The sequence below is a fragment of the Prionailurus viverrinus genome, chromosome A2 (assembly GCF_022837055.1).
Source record: "Prionailurus viverrinus isolate Anna chromosome A2, UM_Priviv_1.0, whole genome shotgun sequence".
NCBI lineage: Eukaryota > Metazoa > Chordata > Mammalia > Carnivora > Felidae > Prionailurus > Prionailurus viverrinus.
The window spans coordinates 91,773,131-91,800,435 of record NC_062562.1 but is presented as its reverse complement, the minus strand read 5'-3'; the positions used below and the strand labels follow the sequence as shown (position 1 = coordinate 91,800,435).

At 39.1% G+C, this 27,305-nt stretch overlaps 1 protein-coding gene across 4 annotated transcripts in view; it reads left to right on the top strand.

The window, feature by feature from the left end:
- ABCB1 (ATP binding cassette subfamily B member 1) overlaps positions 1-27,305 on the top strand; it is a 120,434-nt gene that overhangs the window by 14,643 nt on the left and 78,486 nt on the right. For 3 of the 4 annotated variants that reach the window (XM_047848085.1, XM_047848074.1, XM_047848083.1), the window contains 4 exons: positions 4,574-4,745; positions 17,018-17,069; positions 19,598-19,789; positions 20,202-20,373. In XM_047848085.1, coding sequence (XP_047704041.1) covers positions 4,574-4,745; positions 17,018-17,069; positions 19,598-19,789; positions 20,202-20,373 — 588 coding nt within the window. Of the gene's footprint in view, positions 1-4,573; positions 4,746-6,036; positions 6,120-17,017; positions 17,070-19,597; positions 19,790-20,201; positions 20,374-27,305 lie in introns of those variants that run through there. The other variant, XM_047848092.1, reaches the window with a different exon arrangement.

Sequence of the window (27,305 nt, the reverse complement as noted above, 5' to 3'; positions counted from 1 at the left end):
TCCCAACTATGAGTTGTCTTGGGACATCATGGGAAATCTTGTTTCACCCATTAATTATAGCATCCACCCATGATCCCTCTCCTCAGGTTCCAAAGAAACATTTGTTTGCTTTGTTCTTTAGGATTTTGCCCCATCTCAGTTTCCTTCTGTATTTTCACCAGTCATCTCCTTGACTGATTTACTTATAAACATGTGTAAGACTTCGCAAAATAGTTGCCCAGAGGGAATGTGACATTCCCTTCTGGTGTCCATTCTCTTGCTTTTCCTTTTGCCCCAAGATCATCAAAAGGACAGTCAACATGCTGTCTCTATTTATTTTCAAATTTTTCTTAATATCAGTCACTCTTTTTCTCTTCCTGGATGATCTTACCCACTCCCATGGCTTCTGCTACATACGCTACTATCACAAAACTGCGTTGCAAACTCTGAATTCTCTCCATGTGCTTCTTGGATAGCTCTTTCAGGATGAGCAGTCAGCACAAAATGAGATTTCTCTGTGCTCCTTCCCTCCAAACCCTTGCCTCTTCTGGTTATCTCAGTAGAAGGCAATCAGCTTTTTATTGCTCCTTCTACACCTCACACCCCAATCTCCTCTGAGTATACTGCTATGCCTACTTTCTGGCTGGAATACCTTTCTTCTTGCTTCTAAACACATGCTAAACTTTCAAAGCTGGGAGGAAGTATAACCTCTTCTGTGAGGCTTTTCCACAAAGGAGGCAATGACCATTTGCTCAGTGTTGTGTCTGCTTGACTGTGTATGCTGTGCTGTCACAGCTTGCAGAGTGTAGATTGCACATACTCTTTTGCTTTGCCTTACTCCTTCTCTTTAAGCACTCTGAAGACAGGACTTACTCCTTTAGTATTTATCTGGATTTTATTAGTCATTGGGTACGCATTGAGTAAATATTTATATTTATTCTTGTTTTTATTATGGCCAGTCATTAGTTTTGGAGGTAAAATATCATAATGGGAATGGTGATGAGAGCGTCCGTTATCTTTGCTTCCTCTACTGAGGAATTTGATATTTTGCCCACTTTTATAGAGTCTCTAAGGGAAGGTAAATGGCTTCTACCCTCTCTTCCTCCTTGTGTGTTGTGTTTGTTGTTATTTTGTTTTGTGTTTTTACACATGGCATTTTATTTTCTGGCAAAGGTGACATTTTAAATGAAGAGGGAGAAAACATGGGTCCACTGACAAATTGTTAGCAAAGAAAAGCTATGTTCCTGCCACATCCTCTCCTTTTTGGTGCCTCAAAGATTTAAATCCAAAGATTTAGCATGTATCATGGAGTTGAACATAAACCATAAAATTTCAAAAAGAGAACATGAGTGCAGGTTGGAAAAGGTCTTCCTAAGAAGGGTATAAAATCTAGAGGCCATAGACAGTTGGTAAATGCATTTTTTATTTATTTTTCCCATTTCACCATTTTAGAGTAACAAAAAAGGTCATTTCTACTAGTACAATTTCAAGCCCCTCTCTACAATTGCAAGAGGACCCATCTTTTCCCAGAGTTCTTCTCCTGCGATTCCCAAGGACCTCCAGTATTGTTTACTTAATTTTTTTAGTATAATGTATTGTCACATTAGCTAATATATAGCATATACAGTGTGCTCTTGGCTTCAAGGGTAGATTCCCATGATTCATCACTTACATACAACACCCAGTGCTCATCTCAACAAGTGCCCTCTTCAGTGCCCATCAGCCATTTTCCCCTCTCCCACACCCCTCATCAACTCTCAGTTCTCTTTATTTAAGAGCTTCCCTCTCTGTTTGAAACTTTTTTTCCCCTTCCCTTCCTCCATGGTCTTCTGTTAAGTTTCTCAAATTCCACATATGAGTGAAAACATATGATATTTGTTTTTCTCTGACTTACTTCCTTTAACATAATACCCTCCAGTTCTATCCACATTGTTGCAAATGGCAGGATTTCATTCTTTCTCATCGCCAAGTAGTATTCCGTTGTATATATAAACTACATCTTCTTTATCTATTCATGAGTTGATGGACATTGGACTCTTTCCATAATTTGGCTATTGTTGAAAGCAGTGCTGTAAACATTGGGGTACGTGGGCCCCTATGAATCGGCACTCCTATACCCTTTGGATAAATTCCTAGTAGTGCTATTGCTGGGTCATATGGTAATTCTACTTTTAATTTTTTGAAGAACCTCCACACTGTTTTCAAGAACAGCTGCACCTGTTTGCATTCCCTGTATTTTTTTTTTTGGAGAACTGGGGGGAGGGGCAGAGGGAGAGAGAATCTTGAGCAGACTCCATGCTCAGCACAGAACCCGATGTGAGGCTCGATCCCACAATCCTGCAGTCATGACCTGAGCTGAGAGCAAGAGTCAGATGCTTAACCAACTGAACTACCTAGGAACCCCAGGTGTTTTTTTAAGGAGATGGATGAATGCTTAGTTAAGACAAAATAAGTAATGACAAAATTTAGCCTGTGTTTCAATTAAATAGGAAAAAAAATGCCCCAAAAAAATATTCTTGCTGTTTAAATTTGTAAAGAGGATAATGTTTTTAGATTATGGAATGTTATAGATTATGGATATGTCATTACTTCAAACTTAAGCTTACTTGATTACACTTTTAACAGCTAGAAAAATATTAAATGCAAATACCTAAGTATATATTAGACATTCTTCTTACACCAAACTTGAATTTTTGCCGATTTTATAACTCAGCTTCACTAATTCTTCCCTGCTTTATGGACTGCCAGTCACTACTCCCAAGAACTGTTTTGCTCTTTATTTCTCCACTTGTCAATTTAGTTCTTATTTGTATTTGTTACCACTTGAAGTTCCTTTTTAGCTAACTTTAGGATTGGCTTCTGTCTCTTTGTAAAGTATATGTAAATTCTAAAACCTTACTTCTGCTGCTGTGTCTTTTATGTTGCCTGATATTGATCTTTGTTTTGGTTTATGTTCCCTTCCTAGACCTCTGACTTTTTACCCAGTTTCCTCTCTAGGTTACAAACCTGCTGACTGTCATGAATCCACAGGACAACCGCCTGTTTATTCAAAACCCCCACAGATGGCTTCATCCTGTCTGTGTTTTTGTTTCTGTTTTCTTTCATTTGGTTTTCTTTCAGTCCTAACCTAGTTCCTTAAATGTATAGAAGTATTGATTGCTTTTCAAATGGACTGTCCTAGAGCCCCAAGCCAGGTACCATTACTATTTCTTCTTGTCATCACTTTTTGGATACAGAGAAGTCTGTCTTTTTTTTTCTAATGTTTATTTATTTTAGAGGGAGACAGAGCACAAGCAGGGGAGGGGCAGAGAGAGAGAGGGAGACACAGAATTGAAGCAGGCTCCAGGCTCTGAGCTGTCAGCCCAGAGCCTGTTGGGCTTGAACCCACAAACCATGACATCATGACCTGAGCCTAAGTTGGCTGTTCAACTGACTGACCCACCCAGGCGCCCTGAGAAGTCTTTCTTTATTTTCAACTTGCCTATAATTAAAGAGACTATGCAGACCTGCACTAGTCAGTCATTATGGCCATATTCTATCTTTTTAGACCTGTACTAGTCAGTCATCATGGCCTTATTCTATCTTTTATGGCCAGAATCTCTTTTGGGGAAGCATGCATTTAACTGATTCTTCCTTACCTCTTCCTTCTCACTATTGAGTCCTAATTGTATTAAAATTATTTTACATTTGTGCTACTTTCATTATGCAGCAGATATTAAACCCAAGCCACTTTCATAAAGCAACAAAATGTTTCCTCAGTGGTGTCCTCACAGGAACTTTTGGCAATCAAGATTTGTCTTGGTTAAAAAAATCTTGAGATGAAGTGTTTTCTATTCTTGGAAAGCAGAGCAACAAATACATATTTCTTTTTTTTATGTTTATTTTTTGAGAGAGAGAGTGTGAGTGGGCGAGGGGCAGAGAGGGAATCACAGAATCTGAAATAGGCTCCAGGCTCTGAGCTGTCAGCACAGAGCCCAATGCGGGGCTTGAACTCATGAACTGTGAGATCATGACCTGAGCCAAAGTCGGATGCTTAACTGACTGAGCCACCCAGGCGCCCCAATACATATTTCTGTTACTGTACCGTTAAAGACTTTTACAGTTTCCCAAAATGTCCCATTCCTCTCATCAATCCTCATGTGAGAAAAGAAGACAGAATGAGTCCAATATGAAGAAGTAGGTCAGAATTCAATAGAAGAGCCAAATGCTCATTTCTTTTTTTTTTTTTAGTTTATTTATTTAATTTAAGTGGGGAGGGGCAGAGAAAGGGAGAGAGAGAGAGAATCCTAAGCAGACTCCATGCTGTCAGTGCAGGGCCCATTGTGAGGCTCAGTCCCACGAACTTGGAGATCATGACCTAAACTGAAATCAAGAATCTGAGGCTTAACTGACTTAGCCACCCAGGCAGCCCTCAAATGCCCATTTCTAATTAGTCTATTGTAATAGTTTACATTGGACCAGGTTGATATAGTAGTACTAGTCTGAAAAATGTCTGGATTTTGGATATATTTGGGAAGTAGAGCAAACCATTCATGAAACTGTGCTAATTGTTCCTATTCTTTACATTTTCTTTCTTTTTTTCTTTCTTTTTTAGTTTCGCTATTCAAATTGGCTTGATAGGTTATATATGTTGGTGGGGACAATGGCCGCCATCATCCATGGAGCTGCACTCCCTCTCATGATGCTGGTTTTTGGAGACATGACGGATAGCTTTGCAAATGCAGGAATTTCACGAAACCTAACTAATCTAAACATAACTGGTGAAAGTGAGTATTGTTTGTGGTACCGATTTTATTGGAAGCTTGAAGAAAAATCAGTCACTTAAAAATGATGTTTGTGGAGCCCTTACTAAACGCACTAATGTGTTTAGTTCTGTGGAAGATTGAAGGGCCTGAGCTATAGTACATATTAGTAATGAGTTTGAGAAGATAATATTCACAAGCATTAGAATCCACTTGGGAAGAGCTGGCAGAGATACATAAAAAAAAAAAAAAAAGGCCGAGCTCTGTAAAGTCAGAAGGATGCCAGGAAGTTTCTGGAAGAGGTATAGGAACTACTTAATCTGGACCTTGAATGATAAGTAGAAATCAGTTATGAGATTCTCTGACATACTGGATATGGGTATAAGAAACAGGAGTCCAGGATGATTCTAAAATTTTTAGCTTGAGAAACATGATGAACTGGATGCAGTTATCATTGAGATACAGAGGGTAGAGAGAGAGAGTAGTGTTTTGAGCAGTAAATACCAGAAACTTAATTTTGGGTATTGTCACAGGTTGGGCTCTTTGGAAACATGCTAAAATGGAGAAATGTGGCCAAGATAAGTTGTGTGTGTGTGTGTGTGTGTGTGTGTGTGTCTGTCTGTTTTAAGATGGAAGAAATAATAGCTTGTTTGTATGCTAATGGAAATGATCTGAAAGAGAGGAGAAAGTGATGCTTGAGAGAGAGGGAAGAGATTTATTTGAGTGATATCCTTGGGAAAGGAGGGAATCTAATGCCCAAAAGGAAATGCTTGCTTTAGGTAGGAGCACAGATGAATTTATCCACAGTAACAGGTGGGAATAGAGAACATTTGAATGACAGTACCCAAAGCTGAGTTGATGAGGAGGTGAGAATTTGTGGAAGGTTTCTTGTGATTATTTCACTTTTCTCAGTGAAATAGGAAGCAAGACATTTGGCTGATAAAGAAAAGAGGTCTAAAACAGACCTCCAGGAGAGTGGGAAAGTGAAGGGACTATTGAAATTATTTGGGAATCACACACATTCTTGCACTCATACTTGATTGAGGAGGGACTGGTTGACAGCTCTGAGATTCCAAGCCACCTTTAGTTAAGCCTTGATTGATTTAAACTAAACTTCCCAAAGACTTACAACCTCGTGGGTGCTCAAATGGTAGAAATGTTGAAAATACCTGTTTGAGAATACACTTGAGACTATAGTGGTACCGCTTTTTCAACTTTAAGTCTCTGATGAATGTTATAAATCCTTTCCCCAGAAATATGCATGTAAATATTCATACAAATTTGGGGTATTTATGGATTTTTTGAACCTGTCCAGGAGACCTGGGAGCCCCTTCTTGGTAATTCTGAAGAACACACTGTTTACCCTGAGGCAGGCTTACTTCAATTCTGTGAATGCAGGTAATGAGTTGGGCCAGAAAATTTTATAGTATGTTTGAGCTGTGTAAAATTCTTATGTATTATGTATTATTATGTAAATGGCATTCAGAAGGACCTGCCAGAAGATATACCACCTTTGAATTGACGCCTTTCTATTTTACCATTTACCCAATGGAAGTTCTCAGTGCTCTCTAACTTTATTGATTCCTGTGCATGCTGTATTAGGCAGTAGTCTTTGGAGTTCGTTCTCTTACCACCATACAGTGGGAGAATCAATTCTTACAGTACTCTTGTAGCCCAGCAGACCTTATGTGTACATCTGTACCCATTCTGATCCTACTCACTTTTTTATGAAGTCCAGACATACACGTTGATCTAACGATGTGAGTGGGAGGTATCATACCAATCATGCTGTGCACCTGCATGCACTACATAAAGGGACAGCTGCTGATATCATGTATATTAATAATGAAATATTGAGCTATTAAAATAACTGTTGAAGCTTGGCCCAGTCTGGGAAGAGCAGATCCTTAAATGGCTGCCTGAGCTAACAGAGCTGAACTCTGACAGGTCACAGCAAACTCAACTACTATAATGTCCAGTGGTCTTTTTTAAAAAACTGCATTAATGTTTTGATACACTGTATCTCCATCACCCAGATATTAATTACCTCTTTATGAAAAAAACAATTGATTTATTTAAGTGCAAGTACTTAATCCTTACTATGTCTTGGCTTTACCTGGACCTCCTGTAGACTGGTTAAGAGAGACAGTAATGTGACTTAAGTTACTGCATCTCGTGCATGAGTTCCCCGGTGGTGGTCCAGCTGTGGAGCCTAGCTCCCTCATAGGCCCATGTGTCTGCATGCTGATCAGAGTCTCCCAGGCTGGAGAATGCCTGCATTACCACACCTCATGGGCTGGTAACTGGGACTTCATCTTCATAGATGCCTGCATCACATGGTTTCCAGTTGGGGTTGTAGTTCACATTGCATTCCTTGCTCATCCTTCCCATTTAGCTCACTCTTCTAGTCTTGGGAAAACTTTGAAGTATGCTTCTGTCAGGCTTTTAAGAGGTACAATATTCATTGGTTAGAGATCAGGCTTTCTGGAGTTGGACTGCCTGGCTGTAAAACTCCGCACCTATAACCTTTTTTAGTTTTGAACTTTGGGAGATTTCTTCATACTTTAATTTCCTCATCTATAAAAAAGTTTACTAACAGTAGAACCTACTTCATGGAGTGGTTGTGAGAATTTAATGGATTCATCACTTAAGTCTCAAAGAATAGGGCCTAGTAATAAAAAAGTTCTCAACAAATATTAATTACTGTTATAACATCATCAGTAAACTTAGTAATCCATGTTGCTCACAAATGAACCCACATAATTTGCATGCTGATGTGGTTCTTTATGTTATTCCATCTTTTTTTTTAATTTTTAAAGATGTATTTATTTATTTGAGAGAGAGACAGAGTTCTAGAAGAGGACGGGCAGAGAGAGAGGGAGATACAGAATCCGAAGCAGGCTCCAGGCTCTGAGCTGTCAGCACAGAGCCTGACGTGGGGCTCGGACTCATGAACTATGAGATCATGACCCGAGCTGAAGTCAGACGCTCAACTGACTGAGCCACCCAGGTGCCCCTATGTCATTTCATCTTTATGGAACTCTGTGATACTTGCTTATTTTTTATCATTGTTTAAAGCTTGGGACATACCCAGAGTTACTCAGCACCTGTTACAGATGTGGATAATTGTCCCTATCAGCAGCATTTCTTTGGTAACTGTGGACCACTAGCCATGCCTTTCCAGAAAAGCAGGGGTCCTCAAAGTATGGCCTGTTGGACAAATCTGGATTGTTGCCTCTTTGTATTGCTTATGAACTAAATCGTTGGAAAAAAAAATCAAAAGAATAATGTTTTTTTGGCACATGATAGTTATATGATATTGAAATTGCAGTATCTGTAAGTAAAGTTTGAGTAGAATACAGCCATGCCCATTCATTTGCATTCTTCTGTGGCTGCTTTCACACCACACTGGTACAGTAGAATAGGTATGGCAGAGACTATATCATACCCAAAGCCTAAAACATTTACTTTCTCATTCCAGTAAGAGGTTGCCAGTCTCTGAGGTGGGGAATTAAGTAGGGGGTTATCATCTTCAGTCAGTCAGTAAATTTGCATTAAAGTGTTGCTTGTGCCAGTCATAGTACACATCCTAAGTATTCATTCCCAACCCCCAAGAGACTTAGTATAGTGATAAGAATGGACAAGCAAACCAACAAATGTAGTTGGATATGATTAGTGCTGTGATACAGAGATGTACAAAATGCTTGGGAAAAGACAGGAAGGACACTCGACTCCACATATAGGAATCATGGGAGGCTTCCAAGAGGAGGTGATAACGAGGTTTGGCATAGTACCTCTCTCATGCACAAAATAAACATGTCCTGTATAACAAGTAAAATTATTTTAAAATAAATATTGGGTAAAAAATAAGTTAATAACCTTCTCTCATCAGTACCCATTACTGCCACTCCCTGCTATATATCCTTCCATGTCATCTCAAAGGCAGCATGCAATCTCTACTTTAATTTTTAGCCTGGGACCCTCCGTTCCCTGTCACTAACCTGCTCGTCTGTAGATTCAGATTTCCAGATATCAGATCATCTAGGGGGGACAGATTTAAGGTTTTGATGCTGGTCCTAGAGATGTGGGCAAATGAGCTCTCTGATGTTTCTGGAGGGAGAGTCAATCTATGGAACTCCTAGAACCCCTGACACTCTCTGACCTTTCTTCTTTTTGCCTTTCCCCCTGGAGAACCTCACTACCTCTCCATGGGGGTAGACGTAAGTAACAGAGCCTGCTTGTTGGATAAGAAGTATTTCTTGCCTAGAGGAGACTTAGATTTGCTGTTTTACACTAAACATTGGATTTAACTAGATAGCTCTAAAAACTTTGAGTGAGCAGATCCTTCTCTGCTGCTACAATAGACTCATTGTAGGGGTCTTCTCCTGATGCCTTGTCCTGATTATCAGACACTGGCCTTTGTCCTGTTCTTTTTGTTGTGTACCTGATTTCTTGACACCCTACTCCCATCCGTCTTAATCTTATAGTTAGAATTTTCCTTTGTCTGAAAATCTCTGATGATTTGGGCCTAGGGAACTCTCTGGTCCTGCCATACTACTGTGGTGAACAAAGCTTAAGCACTGCTGAATTTCTGTAGTATTCTATGAGTTCTCATTTTCCTCATGAGTTTGATGATTCTCTGGAAGTGAGACCAGATAAAGACAATTACGATTTTAGACATGCTGTGTCTAAGGTAACTGGTTGGGTGCAAGTGTAAATGACGTCCAGGCATTTGAAGAAATAAAAGTAAATTTGGCATACAGAAAAGGACAGAGAGTTGGCAGTATTTGAGTGGAAGGAATGTTAAACCTTCTGGAATAGGACACAGGGAAGAGTAGAAGGAGTGGGAACCTTAAGCCTTGAGAAAAGACTGAATTATTTACAATAACTAAAGCTAATGTTTATTAAGCATTTGAGATGTGCTTGGCACTGTGCTTAGTACATTACATGCATTGACTCCTTTATTCCTTTCATGCACATAAGATTGATACGGTTATTATCTACACTTGACATATTAGGAAACTGTCAAGTTTCCAGAGGGTTACGTACATTTAAATTGCCTCTGGTCATTCAGATGGTAATGAGGATTTGAACCTATGCAGACTGGTCCCGAGCCCATGCACTGAAGGAAACAGAGGGACACCCAGAAAGGAAGACACTGAAGATAACATTCTGATCCAGAAATTAAGGGACATGGAGGGTATTTGTCATGTCCTATGGTGGTTATCACCCAGAGATACTCTTTTTTTTTTTTTTTAAATTTATTTTTGGGACAGAGAGAGACAGAGCATGAATGGGGGAGGGGCAGAGAGAGAGGGAGACACAGAATCGGAAACAGGCTCCAGGCTCCGAGCCATCAGCCCAGAGCCCGACGCGGGGCTCGAACTCACGGAAACGCGAGATCGTGACCTGGCTGAAGTCGGACGCTCAACCGACTGCGCCACCCAGGCGCCCCCAGAGATACTCTTTAAATAAACTCTTGACTGTTTATTGTCTCTAATGTTTCCATTTATGGTATATCCACATTGCTGGCTTTTTCCTTCTTCCATAACTGTATTATGGTCGGTTCTGTTTAGTCTCCTACCAGATTGTGGACTGAGGAATGGAGAAAACGTGAGCCACTCAAATTCTAGTACAAGTTCATCATTCAGACACAAAGGGGGCAAAGTGGAAAGAGCTTATTTTCATATTTTTCATTATACTTAACATTTCTGTTCCCCTGCTCTGAAACTCATGAGGATCAGGAAAGCTATTTGTAAAATTGTCTTCAAAATAATATCTCTATTTTGCTGCTTAAACTATGATTGTATAAATAATGTACAGGTTTTGAATGTGTGTTTTAAGACTTTGATGTACACAAAGAAAATATTGCCATGTGTCCCCCCAAGGCCAGCATTATGTGTATGTTCCAAACTAGAATGTTAGATAATATATAAATTTTAAGTATTTCATACAATTTTTCGTAAAGGATTCGTTTTCTTTCATTTGCTCAAGGCTTTCCTCTGCCCCTAACCATTTCATTGGAACAGTTTTTAGAGATAAATGTCTGGAAAATTGAGTATGAAATTTTGAGAATATATTCGAAGTGTGCTGTTTAGTGTGGCAGTTTTTAAAGTTTGAGTTAAAACTAAAATATGGGTAGTTTTGCTAGAGTAATAGTGTAACAGCCAGATTTTGGGGGGGGGGGCGGTTAGTATCAGAGAATGCTTTTTCCAGTCAAAAAGTTAAATTAGCTACAATGTTGTCTCCACAATATATTATAAAGACAGCCTAAAAAAAGACACACAGATACTATGTGACCTATTTTAGATACTTAAGAAATGGGATAAACCTAATGAAAGACTGAATCATAGAATTTTGTAGGCAAAAAGAGCCTAGAAATTGGCCCAAACCCATAATTTGATAGCTGTAGAAAGGAAGGCCAGGGAAGCTGAAGTGATGTGGTCACAATGGAGTTGCTTGCTATTTGGCAGAGCCTTTGAGTCTGGTGTTTTGTCCACTGTACTAGCAGCTTTCAAACTCATCTAAAATTGTGGCAAACAATTTTTCCCTTGGTCTTTTCTCTCCCTAAGATGCCACCCTGTAGATTTGCTTACAGGTATGTCAGGCAGGTCAGCCATGAGGTACAGCTCTGCAGGTCAGGGGTGTGAAGACAGCACATGGGAGGATAATGTGGCTCCTGGAGTCATCCGTCACCCGAAGTAAGCCCAACCTCTCTGAATGTCAGGCCCTACCCTGGGCAAATGCCTGAGGGATTAATCACCAAGGCCAAAGGTCCACATTCTCTGGCATGTGGTTGATGGGACTTCCGGTGCCAGAAGAGTATAAAAATTGGTCTCATAGTGTTCTTGAGCTAGGATGCACCTTGTGGATCATTTAACTATGCAGTTTACTAGCTCTTTAATCAGACACCAACCCCGAACCCACCACATGAATAATGTCTCTCATGGAACTTCACCAAGTAAAACAGCTCACAGAGAGGCTTCCTTGGTTGACAGTGTCAGAAGGGAGTCCAGAGCCAGGATCTCCTGATTGTCTCGGTCTGCTACCACCTGGCAGCAATGCCGAGGTCACTCCACATATAGCCTACCACGTATAACCCTGGCCACAGACTATCCTGGAGATAGCCTCATCGCTTGCCTACACGACTCTAACATCCTAACCCCACTCTTGCCCACCTGCATCCAGTTCTCCACACACTGTCACAGTGAGCTTTACAAACACAAGTCAGGTCACATCTCTCCCAGTGGTTTTCCATTGCATGGAATAAATGCAGATTCCTTACATTGGCCAATATGGCCCATATGACCGGGCCCCTCCTGCCCATCATTCTCATTGCTTATTGCCTACTCAGCACATCCCGCCTGCAGCATCCTTCTCTGTTCTGTGAGCACTCCCATCTCTTTCCTGGCTTGGGGCATTGCGAACCTGCCCATCTCTCTCTAATGGCTTTGTATCATTCAGTTCTCCCTAAGAAAACTTACTTTTGTCCCCATCCCACCTGAAAGTCACTATGGTATATTGCTGCTTGATGCAATAAGATTTATTACTCAAAAATGATCTTGTTAATTTATTAGTTTACTTGTTTATTACAGCTTCTCAAAGGGGAATAGAGGAATAAGGGGAAAAAGAGGAAGTTCCTGGGAAAAGCTATCACAGATATTTCAACAGTGAGTGCCCTGTCACTTGAAGTTCAGGACCTGAAAGTAAAAACATTTCCTGCTTGCACAGAAATCCAACAAGATTAGAAAAAAGTCACTCCCTCATTTTAGGTTGTGTCCCGGGTGTCTGGAATAGTGCCTAGCACAAAGACTCTGTGGAAGATGGTCAGAAAATCACCCTTATGATACAATCTCATTTCACCAGTTAGGAAGCCACAGATGTACTTATGTCTCATTCTTTTTATTCATACTGTTTTTAAGTGTGCGGTAGGTAAAATTATTAAATGTACTTACATATTTGGGTCAGATAAAAATGCAATGTAATATGATCCCTAAGTGGTATGGAGTCCTTAGTCATGGTGGTAGGCACTGTTGAGTTGAGGTTTCTCTGAAGTCTTGCTTAGGTGGTAAGGTACTGGTTTACTGTATCTCTTTTTGATCTTACAATATATTAGGCACTCATATACTAAGTAGAACGATTGAATTGAATATTTTGAGCAGTGGTCCGCGTGTGTGGCGACTCTGAAACTACTTGTAAACCTTTTGGCTGGGTTATAGCAGATGGAGCAGGCTGTGCACTGAAGATACAAAGATTGCTAAGTCAGTCCAGTTCTGCAGGGACTCACACGAATGGGAGTGGAAAGAGGAGATACAGATTATCATACCTCTAGCATTGATTTAATAAGTTTAATCTGGTGTTATGTGCTCTGTGACATGTGTCATGTATTTTGTGATGTGTCATGTGTTCTTGACAAGATGAATCACTCTACTAGGGGTAAGCCATTTGGGAGGAGATCATATTTGGGCTCATTCATGGAGGAGGAATCTTTTCTAAAGGAAAAAAATGTGATAAAAGGTGTGCCAGGTAAAGGGAGGAGAAAGAATAAAATCTTGGAGGAAGAAAGCTGTCATCACTTCTCTACTGAGTATCTTCTCAGTATGTAGAAAATATTCTTTAATCTAAAAGGGTGGGGCTCAGTCTCATGACATTTAAGCAGAATACTTTGTCATGCTCTGTATCCTCTCTAATCCCCAAGGGCAAAGGCTTCCGGAGCACAAAAGCCAAGAAGAAACCTAGGTACTATTTTCTTTTATGCTGCAGCAGACATCCCTCCAGACAGTGACTGCACAGTGTCCTAGTACTGAAATGGGAAAGGTGTGGTGGTAAAGAAAATGTTTGGAATTTCATTGGTTGTCATTTCAAAAATGTTATCCTGTCAGGTAGATATGGTAACAAGATTGCAAAGACACTAATATGACATGTTAGGGATCTTGGACTTTATCCTTGATGTAGCGAATGTCATTGAAGGCTATTGATGGAAGCAGTATGATTATATTTTTGTTTGCAAAAGTAAAATCTTATGGCAATGCAAAGACCTGATTGAGTAGATAAACCAGTTAGGAGCTCTTAATAGTGTAGAAGTAAGGGTTGATGGGACCCTCAACCAGAGCATTGACTCTGAGGATGGAGAGAATTTGAATAACTCCAGCCCAGATATGGAAGTCTCTAAAGTTGTGGAAGTGGCTAAGGTCACCTAGGAGAGACCTTGAAGTTCTGGGAAACAACAGCGTGTAATGGGAGGGAGAACATGAGGAGTGAATGAGGCCAAGGAGAAGGATCACAGTGGTAGAGGAACCAGGAGAATGAGGTTCTGGAAGCCAGAGGAAGAGAAAAAAGTGGTCAAGAGTCTAAACAAATGTTTTATTAAAACAAAAACTGTACTTAAATGTTTGGCTTTCCTGTATTCATTATTTGGCTGATACTGTTAATGCGTGTGTGTGTCTGTGTGTGTGTATTTGTATATTATATGTATCTATACATCCACACATATATCTATGTATATGTTATATAGAGAGTTTCTGGCTTTTCCCCTCTGGAAAAAATATAAATGTTTAGATACTATTTAAGTATTCTTCTTTATAACTATTGGTTTGGGCAGTAACCCCTGAGACCCATACAAGTGAAAATTACTAGACCATATGACCTCTAAGATCATTTCAGCTTGAAAGTTTTGATTTTGTGAAGGCATGCCTAAGGATGAGAATTTTTTGAGAAGCTCATAGAGACAGGAAAAATCTCCGGGCCAGAGAACTTTCAAATGATAAGAATTGATTGGAGGAAAATAGAAGTTAGTTGGAGGGAGTCTAAAGTATATAGCATTTTTATTTCATTGGTCAGTAGAGATTGTCTCTCTCAGATGAGTTGAATGCTCCATTATGCTGATGGGTACACTTTGACACTACTGAAGCACAAGTAAAAGACACTTGTTGTTGCTAAGGTTGATTTCTGATGACTGAATCTATATGTATCTATATATATCTGTATATCTCTCTATATATATATATATCTATGTATATATAGATACATATATATCACATGTGTAGTGTTGTGCACAAACATAAAGGGGTCAATTTTGACCTTGAACATAATTTTTTACTTTATGGACTGTATAAAATGGTTGTGGCCCTAGAAGCCACCATTGCCAAAGAACATTTTTTGAAATTCTTTTGATTCCTTACCTTTAGAATTGAGAAAACTGGTAGTAGCAATGAAAACAGTAGAAAACAGACCTGTAGTTAGATTTGAAAATTTATTTTGATTTGGTAGTAATACACACTGGCGACAATAAATATCGTTTAGAAGCATTTCCTGGCTAGATAAATAAGATTGAAAATCCCTAATGAGAGATCTTCTAAGACACATGTGGAGAAAAATCTTTACGCAGCTACTTAATATTTTATCCTTGAAAATATAGAGCAGAAGCAATCTCATAACTGACTTAAAAGATCAATGTGGACACATTATTGCATTGCCATAATCAGTAGGAAACAATCAAGGTTCTCTGCTACATCTCTGCATCTTCTTATTACTTCCTTACTTTCTGTATTACCCCTAAATATAGTTTTCCCAGGGTTTCTGTGCTTTCTCACTCCTTTTTGCTTACCTGCCACCCTGTTGTCACAGTTAAGGAGTTGGCTTGTTTCCTTCCAAATTCAGCTGTGGCCTCTAGCCATGACTCCTACATCTTCAGACCTGAACTCTTTCCAGAACTGGAGTGCTATAGTCTAAATACCTATTAGACATCTTCAGTTGAATGTTGCAGGTACCACAGAATAAACATTTTCGAAACCGAACCAGTAGTCTTCTCACATCTGACCAGATCTGCTCTTTTGGCTAACTTATTTCTCACCATGATACTACCACTCTCCAGATGCTTGGACTTGAGGCCTTGGTTGTTCAAGCAGTTGCTAGAACCTGTAACTTCTTGTTCTCTGAATCTTGTGGGTACTTTCCTTCTTTACTGTTCTCATTTAGACCCTCTATGCTTACATAATTGCAGTAGCTCGTGTTGCTCGGTCTCTCTCTAGTTCAGTTAATCTTCTACATTGCTAGCAGCTAAGTCATCCTAGACCATACCTCTAATCATGTCCTCTGCTGCTCAAGCCACTGAGTGACTACTAGTTTTATACACTCTGCCTGCAGGGTCCAGATGATCGTTCCAGCCACATATCCACCGTCTCCCATCCACACAGCACACCTACACCCCAGCCAAACTGGTTGACTCCTTCCTCAAACATTCCATGGTCATTTGTCCACATTTCTCCTGTTGCAAAAACTTTCCTCCCCTTTCCCATGCCTGTCAAAATCAAACTCTTCTCAACTAGCCCCTCACATAACATAGCTTTTGAAAAGACTGTAAGATTTGAAGTGTGCTTCCCCATTGATCCAGCAGTCCTGATTATGATCATTTATCCTATAAAAATATATATCATACATTCATGTATAATATATGTGTACAGATATGTTTAGTGCAACATTGCTTGTAATAGTAAAATATTGGAAACAACTGAAATAGATGCAGCTTGGAAAAAATGGAGACATAAATACACACAAACTGACATAGAAGATTGGCCACTGAATGTGGGCTGTGATTTGTGTACTTATGTGTGAGTAGACATGCATACAGAAAAAAAAAACTCTGAAAAAGTACATACTGAAATTTTGAACAGTAGGGGTGTGTGTGTGTGTGTGTGTGTGTGTGTGTGTGTGGTGGTAAAATTTTAATGTACCTTATCTAAAAATGTCAACATTTGCTAATACTGTTCAGTAGTGTTAAAATGAATTTGCTTAGTAAAATGTGAGAGTTGTTTTTTTTTAAAGTCATGCTTATTACATTGTTTTTTATATTTTATGTTTTTTTAAATAAAAATAGAAGCTGGAGAAATGCAGCATTAGATTGTAAGCACTAAGTGCTTTAGTATCAAGTGTGTATGTGCTGATACTTATTTATCAGGACAGAGGCCTTAGAAAAGAGTTTTCTCTCTGTAACCTTAGAGTGATATTTCATAAAATATTTTAATTCATGGACACCAATAATCCAGCTGACAGATTACTTCTTAATAAATAAGAGTTTCTTCTTGCAAGTCAGCTTCACTGAATTAAGTGTGTGTGTGGTTGCAACGGCCAACAGTGAAGGATTTGAATGGATGCCATGATACTTACAATTCAAACATCAGTTTGACCAATTTTTGTGTAAACTGTTAAGTAGCACAAGTTTGATTCATTTTTATATGCTTATTTTTAATGGAGAACAAAGAGACATAATGGTATATGTTTGTTTTGTGGCGATCTAGGTATTGTCAACGATTCATATTTCATCAACCGTCTGGAGGAGGAAATGACCACGTAATTAGACATTTTCCTTACTATGCTTTTCTGTATCCAATTATAGCAGTGTTTTCCTAAGCTTTTCTGTAACCAATTATAGCAGTGTTTAAAATTTTGAATTATTAGAATAAAGAGTCAAACTGGAGAACAATACCACTGTTAGTTTTCTAGGAGGATATAGTGTAAAATTTTTTATTTTATTTTCTTAAAAAATTTTTTTAAATGTTTTATTTATTTTTGAGACAGAGAGAGACAGAGCATGAACGGGGGAGGGTCAGAGAGAGAGGGAGACACAGAATCTGAAGCAGGCTCCAGGCTCTGAGCTGTCAGCCCAGAGCCCGACGCGGGGCTCGAACTCACAGACCATGAGATCATGACCTGAGCCGAGGTCGGACGCTTAACCAACTGAGCCACCCAGGCGCCCCATAAAATTTTTTATTTTTTAAGAAAAGAATTTTCTGCATGAGGTGAACTAAAATTAAGGTTAAGCCTAGATTAGATTTATGTATGCCTTGTAAATATAGAATATCATACACAATGAGATTAGAGGATTTCAAAGTGTTTTTTTTAATGTGCTTAAATTAAGAATCACAAATTTCAATGGCTTTGTAATAGTTTGCTTCCTGTACTTTTCTAGTCATGATATGATGATGAGACCAGTCAACACAATTTTTTTTCTTTAACACAGCACCAAATTCTAAATAATGAAATAAAACATCCCAGTGTAGATATAGTCCCTCTGACCTTTATTCATCTCAGGGTGCTTTTGTTAATGATTTATATATCTCGAAGTTTGGTCCTCAGAACAGCTTATGAAAGATGTCCAAAGGTATGAGTTTGTTAATCGGAAGATAACGAACATATTGTTTTATTGTTTTACTATCATCCTGTAAATCATCTGTTAGATTTGAAGAAAATAGAGAATCTTGATCATATGTTGAAAGATAAGAAGGAAGCCCTTCAAATATTCCTAGGGAAAAGCATTTTTTTTATACTGAGGAAAATGAAACAGTGTCTTATAATCATCTTACAGATGTTTAAATATAAGTATATTTTGTTTGAATTAACATGGACTGATTGTTTAGAATACGTTAAGTCCTTTTCAAGCATCGTACTTGTTAAATGGAATTTCTTTTTTTTTTAATTTTTTTAATGTTTATTTATTTTTGAGAGAGAGAGAGAGAGAGACAGAGCACGAGCAGGCGAGGGGCTTAGAGAGAGAGGGAAACAGAATCAGAAGCAGGGTCCAGCCTGTCAGCACAGAGCCTGAAGCGGGGCTCAAACCCACAAATTGTGAGATCATGACCTGAGCCGAAGTCGGACGCTTTACCGACTGAGCAACCCAGGCGCCCCAAAATGTGGTTTCTTTTTGGCTGTTTCTTGCTATATCATTAACACTTGGATAATAATTGCTAAATTATTTATTAACTAAAATTTAGTATTGTAATTATATCTTCCCAGATAAGTATGTTGTAATCCCAAGGTATAGGTTGGGGAAGATGTTTTTACCACGATTCCTGCTGGGCTGAACACACAGAGTTGTAAACAGTAACATCCATGACTACCTGGTTATTTCATGGCTATTTTTGTAACTTCTTCAAGGTTCATACCAGCCTTTTTATTTGAAGACAGCAAGTAGTGCACTTTAAAAAATGGGAATATTGGAACTCCTATTTCATGTAGAATGTCTGTCTTTAACCTAAAAAGAATTTGCGTAGTAAAGTGTGAGAGTTGTTTGCCTTTTTAAAATATAAAGTCTCAGAGCAAAAAGACATAAACTCACTATTTCTAGATAATCAAGAGTCTGATTTTAGAAGATGGTCATTTTTTTTTATTGTTAGAGTTTGAACGGGAAGAAGTGATATTTGATTCATTAAGCATTTTAGGATAACTCACAAAGCCTAGTTGGGCAGACAGTATAAAAATACTTTTTATTTGGCATTTACGTTCTGCCAAATTAGTTGGCCCAAGGTCAGGAGATAATTTCCATGTCTTGGTTCCACTTTCTGGCAGGTTCTGTCACTTGTTTCTATTCTCCAAGGTGCAGAAACCACCTCAAAGTGCTCATCAAGGATCCTGAGGCAATAGAAGTAGACAGGAGTGCAGTGGTAGGTCTTACTTGATGCTGGGATGCCTCAAGGCACCACACAAGTCTTTCACAGTAACTGGCATATACTCTGAAGCTTATTGTGTTCCAGGCACCGACCCAAGTGCATATCATGCACTGTGGCATTATTATTCTTACCTGCACTTCACCAATTAGAAAAGGTTTAGAAAGGTTAGGCACCTTGCCCAGGATTACACAGCAGATAAGTGAAAAGCTGGGATTTGAGCCAAAGCAGAAACCACACTCCTAACCAACCCACCATGTTGGTTGGCATAGACATAGTTGGATGCCGACCATCAAATCTGTTTGTTACAACCCCTCCTTATTTGCTAAGGATGGAAAGATAGCCAGATGACTGAAAACATAAGTATTATTAGTCTGTTTGGGAAAGCTGTGGTGACCAGAAAACTGTACGTGTAGTGTTCTTGTTGCTTTGCAGGTATGCCTATTATTACAGTGGGATCGGTGCTGGTGTGCTGGTTGCTGCTTACATCCAAGTTTCATTCTGGTGCCTGGCAGCTGGAAGGCAAATACTCAAAATCAGAAAACAATTTTTTCATGCTATAATGCGACAGGAGGTAGGCTGGTTTGATGTGCATGATGTTGGAGAGCTTAACACCCGGCTCACGGAGTAAGTACCAGGTTTTGTGTCTAACGCAGACACGGTTCTTGTTCTTACTTACATGAAAAGGGATGCCATCAGATCTTCTCAGAGATATTAGTGCATAACTCAGGAGTAATTAGAAGGCTAAATTCCTTCTGAGCAGCAACCATGTCTTATGTATTCTTTTGTTCCCACCACCCAGGCAGGGCATGAGGGGATTTGCATGACTAGCAATGAGGGAGACCTGCCAGACTCACAAAGTCCTCTGAGAGTGGTTCAGTAGCGCAACAACATGGAACTTTCTGAGGATGTTTCCAAGCAAAATTGTAGATGTAAACTAATTACCCTGCACTTAAAACAACACAACTAACTGGATTCAGGAGAAAAGTTCTGTGCTCACAATTCTAACATTTATTTCTAACACTGTCTGTTCTTTTAGTGATGTCTCCAAAATTAATGAAGGAATTGGTGACAAAATTGGAATGTTCTTTCAGTCAATGGCAACATTTTTCATCGGTTTTATAGTGGGATTTACACGTGGTTGGAAGCTAACCCTTGTGATTTTGGCCATCAGCCCTGTTCTTGGACTGTCAGCTGCTATCTGGGCAAAGGTGGGTAAAGCATGTAAATCCAGATTTTAAATTATCCCCACTTCCCTCCCCCCATGGTGGAAGGCTGTTTTTGTCACATGATGACCCTGCCCCTGTACTTACTTGGTTTTAGATCATCTATTCAAAATCAGTGGGAATAAGTGGGTGTAACCTCAGCAAGTCCTACCCTTGCCAGGACTGCATGCTGTCCTGGGCCATGTGATTATTCGGGCAAGGTATGAGCTAGAAGGAAGTAGGTCTCACATCTCATCCCCTGATTTCATATAAAAGGCATACTCAACTCTCAAAGAGCTGTGTTCTATATTCACAAACAGAAATTCAACTGGAGATTCAAGTTCAGTGACAACATATGTCCCATTCAGCTAACGTTATTGATTTTAAAGTCTTTTAGATCTTATTTAATTTGTAAATTGATTTAATAGTTGTGTCAGTGTTATACATGATTCTCTAGTGTTTAACATATTTAAATCCATTGGTATGAAAATTATTTTTCAAAACTACTTTTGGGTCCCCTATGCATATACATCCTAAGCCTGAAGTTCTCTCCTCCAGTCACAAAGCAAAGTAGTGCCAGTTGCCCTGCCCACCTCTGCACACAGATGATCTTGTGAAATGTATTTTCCCTTGCAAGGCTGGGTGTAGTGTTCACTTTAAACTGATTTGCTATAAGAGTGGGTAGTGGTAGATATTGGTCCAGTTTCTAATTTGTGTCGGATTCAACCCAACTTCGCAAAAGCATTACAAATTCATTTGGCAAAAGGATATAAAGTATTGGGGACCAGCCACAGTCAAGCCTAACACAAAAGAAACCAGATGGTAAGTATTAAGAAATTTTAGAAATTTTACCCCGTAGAATGGATATTGTTTTGATATTGCAAACAATAACTACCATTTACTCAGCTATATCAGGAAAATACATATTATCCTTCTGACGTTTAGGTCTTATCTTAGCACAGGAAAAAATTGAGTTTCTGAGGAGTCTGTTAATATGTTGCTGAGACTAACAGTGTTGTTGGTATTTAAACTGCATTTCTCTGTTAGTCTGCTGAAATACTTGGCCTGTGTGGTAATTGATTTTTCTGTTTACCTAGAATATTAGTCAGGTGGCAAACTGTTCATATCAGTATTTGTTGAAAAACTGTCTAAAATGTACTGGTGTCTGTTCTAGTTATGTTAGGAAAACAGACAGCAAGTTAATATTTTAATAATTATGCTTTGCTTATGATACTATTTATTTAATAAATGGAGCCATCGGCTTATTGCCGGAGACCTAAGTTTTAATCCTCACTCTGTCATAAAGTTTTGGTAAGATTTGAAATGAATTTTTTAAATTCTTTGATTATCAGCCATATTAAAGAAGTAATGTGGCCCCATCTGGGAAGCTTCTTTGTCCCTGTGAGCCTGAGGCTCTTCTCTCCAATTGGGTCAAGAAGGAGGAACAGGTTGAGACCCAGTCACAACAAGCTTCTTGGTCTAGGAAGCCTCTTTAGACCAGTACTCTGGCAACTGACATCTTCCGACCAGAGACACTAGCACAGCTAGAGGGCGCAGGTAGGGGAAACCACCACACGCTGCCTCTAGCAAGAGATACCTGGTGGTCTGACCTTTTAGAAACCACTTCCACTTCCTCAGGTAGCAGACACAGAGGCCAATAGAAGTACTGGCAGCTCCAGATCAACCATGCTGACCAAACTAATACACAAAGTCTCTGAATATGAAACTGCCCCTGGAACCACAGCTCACAAAGTAGGCCAGACAATGTAACTGCTTGCTAAAAAGATTTAAATAGGACCCATTCTCCTAGCATACTAGACAAAATGTCCAGGATACAGTAAAAGGTCACTTGTCATACCAGTAATCAGGAAGATCACCACTTGAATGAGTAAAAAATCATTAATTAACTGATACCAACACTGAGATAAATCAGATGTTAGAATTATTTGACATGGATTTTGAAACAGCTGCCCTAAAAATTTCAAATTCTCTTGAAACAAAAGAAAAAAATAGCTAATACCAGCAATGAAGTAGAAGTTACAAAAACAAATGAAATGAGAGAACTGAAAGATACAACAGCAGAAATAGAAGTCACAGCGGATGCGCTCGGTCTCATTAAGTGGAGATGACTGAATAGAATCAGTGTATCTGGAGATAGAATAATAGAATTTACCGGGTGCCCGGGTGGCTCAGTCGGTTAAGTGACCGACTTTGGTTCAGGTCATGATCTAGCAATTTGTGAGTTCAAGCCCTGCATCAGGCTCTGTGCTGACAGCTCGGAGCCTGGAGCCTGCTTAAGATTCTGTGTCTCCCTCTCTCTCTGCCCCTCCCCGGCTTGTGCTCTGTCTCTCTCTGTCTCAAAAATGAATAAGTGTAAAAAAAAAATTTTTTTTTAAAATCAGGAGAATGAGAACTAGAGGCAACAAATAGTAAACAGGTAAAATGGTGGACTTAACTGCTATCATTAATTATCTTAAAGATAAATAGTTTATTTTTTTTTTGCAAAAGAGTTATGATTTTATTCCAATTTATTCCAGTTATGAATTTATACCAATTTTTTTTGTTTTGTTTTTTATTTTTTTTATTTTTTATTTTTTTTTAATGAAATTTATTGACAAATTGGTTTCCATACAACACCCAGTGCTCATCCCAAAAGGTGCCCTCCTCAATACCCATCACCCACCCTCCCCTCCCTCCCACCCCCCATCAACCCTCAGTTTGTTCTCAGTTTTTAACAGTCTCTTATGCTTTGGCTCTCTCCCATTCTAACCTCTTTTTTTTTTTTTTCCTTCCCCTCCCCCATGGGTTCCTGTTAAGTTTCTCAGGATCCACATAAGAGTGAAACCATATGGTATCTGTCTTTCTCTGTATGGCTTATTTCACTTAGCATCACACTCTCCAGTTCCATCCACGTTGCTACAAAAGGCCATATTTCATTTTTTCTCATTGCCACGTAATATTCCATTGTGTATATAAACCACAATTTCTTTATCCATTCATCAGTTGATGGACATTTAGGCTCTTTCCATAATTTGGCTGTTGTTGAGAGTGCTGCTATGAACATTGGGGTACATGTGGCCCTATGCATCAGTGCTCCTGTATCCCTTGGATAAATTCCTAGCAGTGCTATTGCTGGGTCATAGGGTAGGTCTATTTTTAATTTTCTGAGGAACCTCCACACTGCTTTCCAGAGCGGCTGCACCAATTTGCATTCCCACCAACAGTGCAAGAGGGTTCCCGTTTCTCCACATCCTCTCCAGCATCTATAGTCTCCTGATTTGTTCATTTTGGCCACTCTGACTGGCGTGAGGTGATACCTGAGTGTGGTTTTGATTTGTATTTCCCTGATAAGGAGAGACGCTGAACATCTTTTCATGTGCCTGTTGGCCATCCGGATGTCTTCTTTAGAGAAGTAGCTATTCATGTTTTCTGCCCATTTCTTCACTGGGTTATTTGTTTTTTGGGTGTGGAGTTTGGTGAGCTCTTTATAGATTTTGGATACTAGCCCTTTGTCCGATATGTCATTTGCGAATATCTTTTCCCATTCCGTTGGTTGCCTTTTAGTTTTGTTGGTTGTTTCCTTTGCTGTGCAGAAGCTTTTGATCTTCATAAGGTCCCAGTAATTCACTTTTGCTTTTAATTCCCTTGCCTTTGGGGATGTGTCGAGTAAGAGATTGCTACGGCTGAGGTCAGAGAGGTCTTTTCCTGCTTTCTCCTCTAAGGTTTTGATGGTTTCCTGTCTCACATTTAGGTCCTTTATCCATTTTGAGTTTATTTTTGTGAATGGTGTGAGAAAGTGGTCTAGTTTCAACCTTCTGCATGTTGCTGTCCAGTTCTCCCAGCACCATTTGTTAAAGAGGCTGTCTTTTTTCCATTGGATGTTCTTTCCTGCTTTGTCAAAGATGAGTTGGCCATACGTTTGTGGGTCTAGTTCTGGGGTTTCTATTCTATTCCATTGGTCTATGTGTCTGTTTTGGTGCCAATACCATGCTGTCTTGATGATGACAGCTTTGTAGTAGAGGCTAAAGTCTGGGATTGTGATGCCTCCTGCTTTGGTCTTCTTCTTCAAAATTCCTTTGGCTATTCGGGGCCTTTTGTGGTTCCATATGAATTTTAGGATTGCTTGTTCTAGTTTCGAGAAGAATGCTGGTGCCATTTTGATTGGGATTGCATTGAATGTGTAGATAGCTTTGGGTAGTATTGACATTTTGACAATATTTATTTTTCCAATCCATGAGCAGGGAATGTCTTTCCATTTCTTTAAATCTTCTTCAATTTCCTTCATAAGCTTTCTATAGTTTTCAGCATACAGATCCTTTACATCTTTGGTTAGATTTATTCCTAGGTATTTTATGCTTCTTGGTGCAATTGTGAATGGGATCAGTTTCTTTATTTGTCTTTCTGTTGCTTCATTATTAGTGTATAAGAATGCAACTGATTTCTGTACATTGATTTTGTATCCTGCAACTTTGCTGAATTCATGTATCAGTTCTAGCAGACTTTTGGTGGAGTCTATCGGATTTTCCATGTATAATATCATGTCATCTGCAAAAAGCGAAAGCTTGACTTCATCTTTGCCAATTTTGATGCCTTTGATTTCCTTTTGTTGTCTGATTGCTGATGCTAGAACTTCCAGCACTATGTTAAACAGCAGCAGTGAGAGTGGGCATCCTTGTCGTGTTTCTGATCTCAGGGAAAAAGCTCTCAGTTTTTCCCCGTTGAGGATGATGTTAGCTGTGGGCTTTTCATAAATGGCTTTTATGATCTTTAAGTATGTTCCTTCTATCCCGACTTTCTCAAGGGTTTTTATTAAGAAAGGGTGCTGGATTTTGTCGAAGGCCTTTTCTGCATCGATTGACAGGATCATATGGTTCTTCTCTTTTTTTTTGTTAATGTGATGTATCACGTTGATTGATTTGCGAATGTTGAACCAGCCCTGCATCCCAGGAATGAATCCCACTTGATCATGGTGAATAATTCTTTTTATATGCCGTTGAATTCGATTTGCTAGTACCTTATTGAGAATTTTTGCATCCATATTCATCAGGGATATTGGCCTGTAGTTCTCTTTTTTTACTGGGTCTCTGTCTGGCTTAGGAATCAAAGTAATACTGGCTTCATAGAATGAGTCTGGAAGTTTTCCTTCCCTTTCTATTTCTTGGAATAGCTTGAGAAGGATAGGTATTATCTCTGCTTTAAACGTCTGGTAGAACTCCCCTGGGAAGCCATCTGGTCCTGGACTCTTATTTGTTGGGAGATTTTTGATAACCGATTCAATTTCTTCACTAGTTATGGGTCTGTTCAAGCTTTCTATTTCCTCCTGATTGAGTTTTGGAAGAGTGTGGGTGTCCAGGAATTTGTCCATTTCTTCCAGGTTGTCCAATTTGTTGGCATATAATTTTTCATAGTATTCCCTGATAATTGTTTGTATCTCTGAGGGATTGGTTGTAATCATTCCATTTTCACTCATGATTTTATCTATTTGGGTCATCTCCCTTTTCTTTTTGAGAAGCCTGGCTAGAGGTTTGTCAATTTTGTTTATTTTTTCAAAAAACCAACTCTTGGTTTCGTTGATCTGCTCTACAGTTTTTTTAGTTTCTATATTGTTTATTTCTGCTCTGATCTTTATTATTTCTCTTCTTCTGCTGGGCTTAGGCTGCGTTTGCTGTTCTGCTTCTATTTCCTTTAGGTGTGCTGTTAGATTTTGTATTTGGGATTTTTCTTGTTTCTTGAGATAAGCCTGGATTGCAATGTATTTTCCTCTCAGGACTGCCTTTGCTGCGTCCCAAAGCGTTTGGATTGTTGTATTTTCATTTTCGTTTGTTTCCATATATTTTTTAATTTCTTCTCTAATTGTCTGGTTGACCCACTCATTCATTAGTAGGGTGTTCTTTAACCTCCATGCTGTTGGAGGTTTTCCAGACTTTTTTCTGTGGTTGATTTCAAGCTTCATAGCATTGTGGTCTGAAAGTAAGCATGGTATAATTTCAATTCTTGTAAACTTATGAAGGGCTGTTTTGTGACCCAGTATATGATCTATCTTGGAGAATGTTCCATGTGCACTCGAGAAGAAAGTATATTCTGTTGCTTTGGGATGCAGAGTTCTAAATATATCTGTCAAGTCCATCTGATCCAATGTCTCATTCAGGGCCCTTGTTTCTTTATTGACCGTGTGTCTAGATGATCTATCCATTTCTGTAAGTGGTGTATTGAAGTCCCCTGCAATTACCACATTCTTACCAATAAGGTTGCTTATGTTTATGAGTAATTGTTTTATATATTTGGGGGCTCCTGTATTCGGTGCATAGACATTTATAATTGTTAGCTCTTCCTGATGGATAGAGCCTGTAATTATTATATAATGCCCTTCTTCATCTCTTGTTACAGCCTTTAATTTAAAGTCTAGTTTGTCTGATATAAGTATGGCTACTCCAGCTTTCTTTTGGCTTCCAGTCGCATGATAAATAGTTCTCCATCCCCTCACTCTCAATCTAAAGGTGTCCTCAGGTCTAAAATGAGTCTCTTGTAGACAGCAAATAGATGGGTCTTGTTTTTTTATCCATTCTGATACCCTATGCCTTTTGGTTGGCGCATTTAATCCATTTACATTCAGTGTTATTATAGAAAGATACGGGTTTAGAGTCATTGTGATGTCTGTATTTTTTATGCTTATAGTGATGTCTCTGGGACTTTGTCTCACAGGGTCCCCCTTAGGATCTCTTGTAGGGCTGGTTTAGTGGTGACAAATTCCTTCAGTTTTTGTTTGTTTGGGAAGACCTTTATCTCTCCTTCTATTCTAAATGACAGACTTGCTGGATAAAGGATTCTTGGCTGCATATTTTTTCTGTTCATCACATTGAAGATCTCGTGCCAATTCTTTCTGGCCTGCCAAGTTTCAAAAGAGAGATCAGTCACGAGTCTTATAGGTCTCCCTTTAT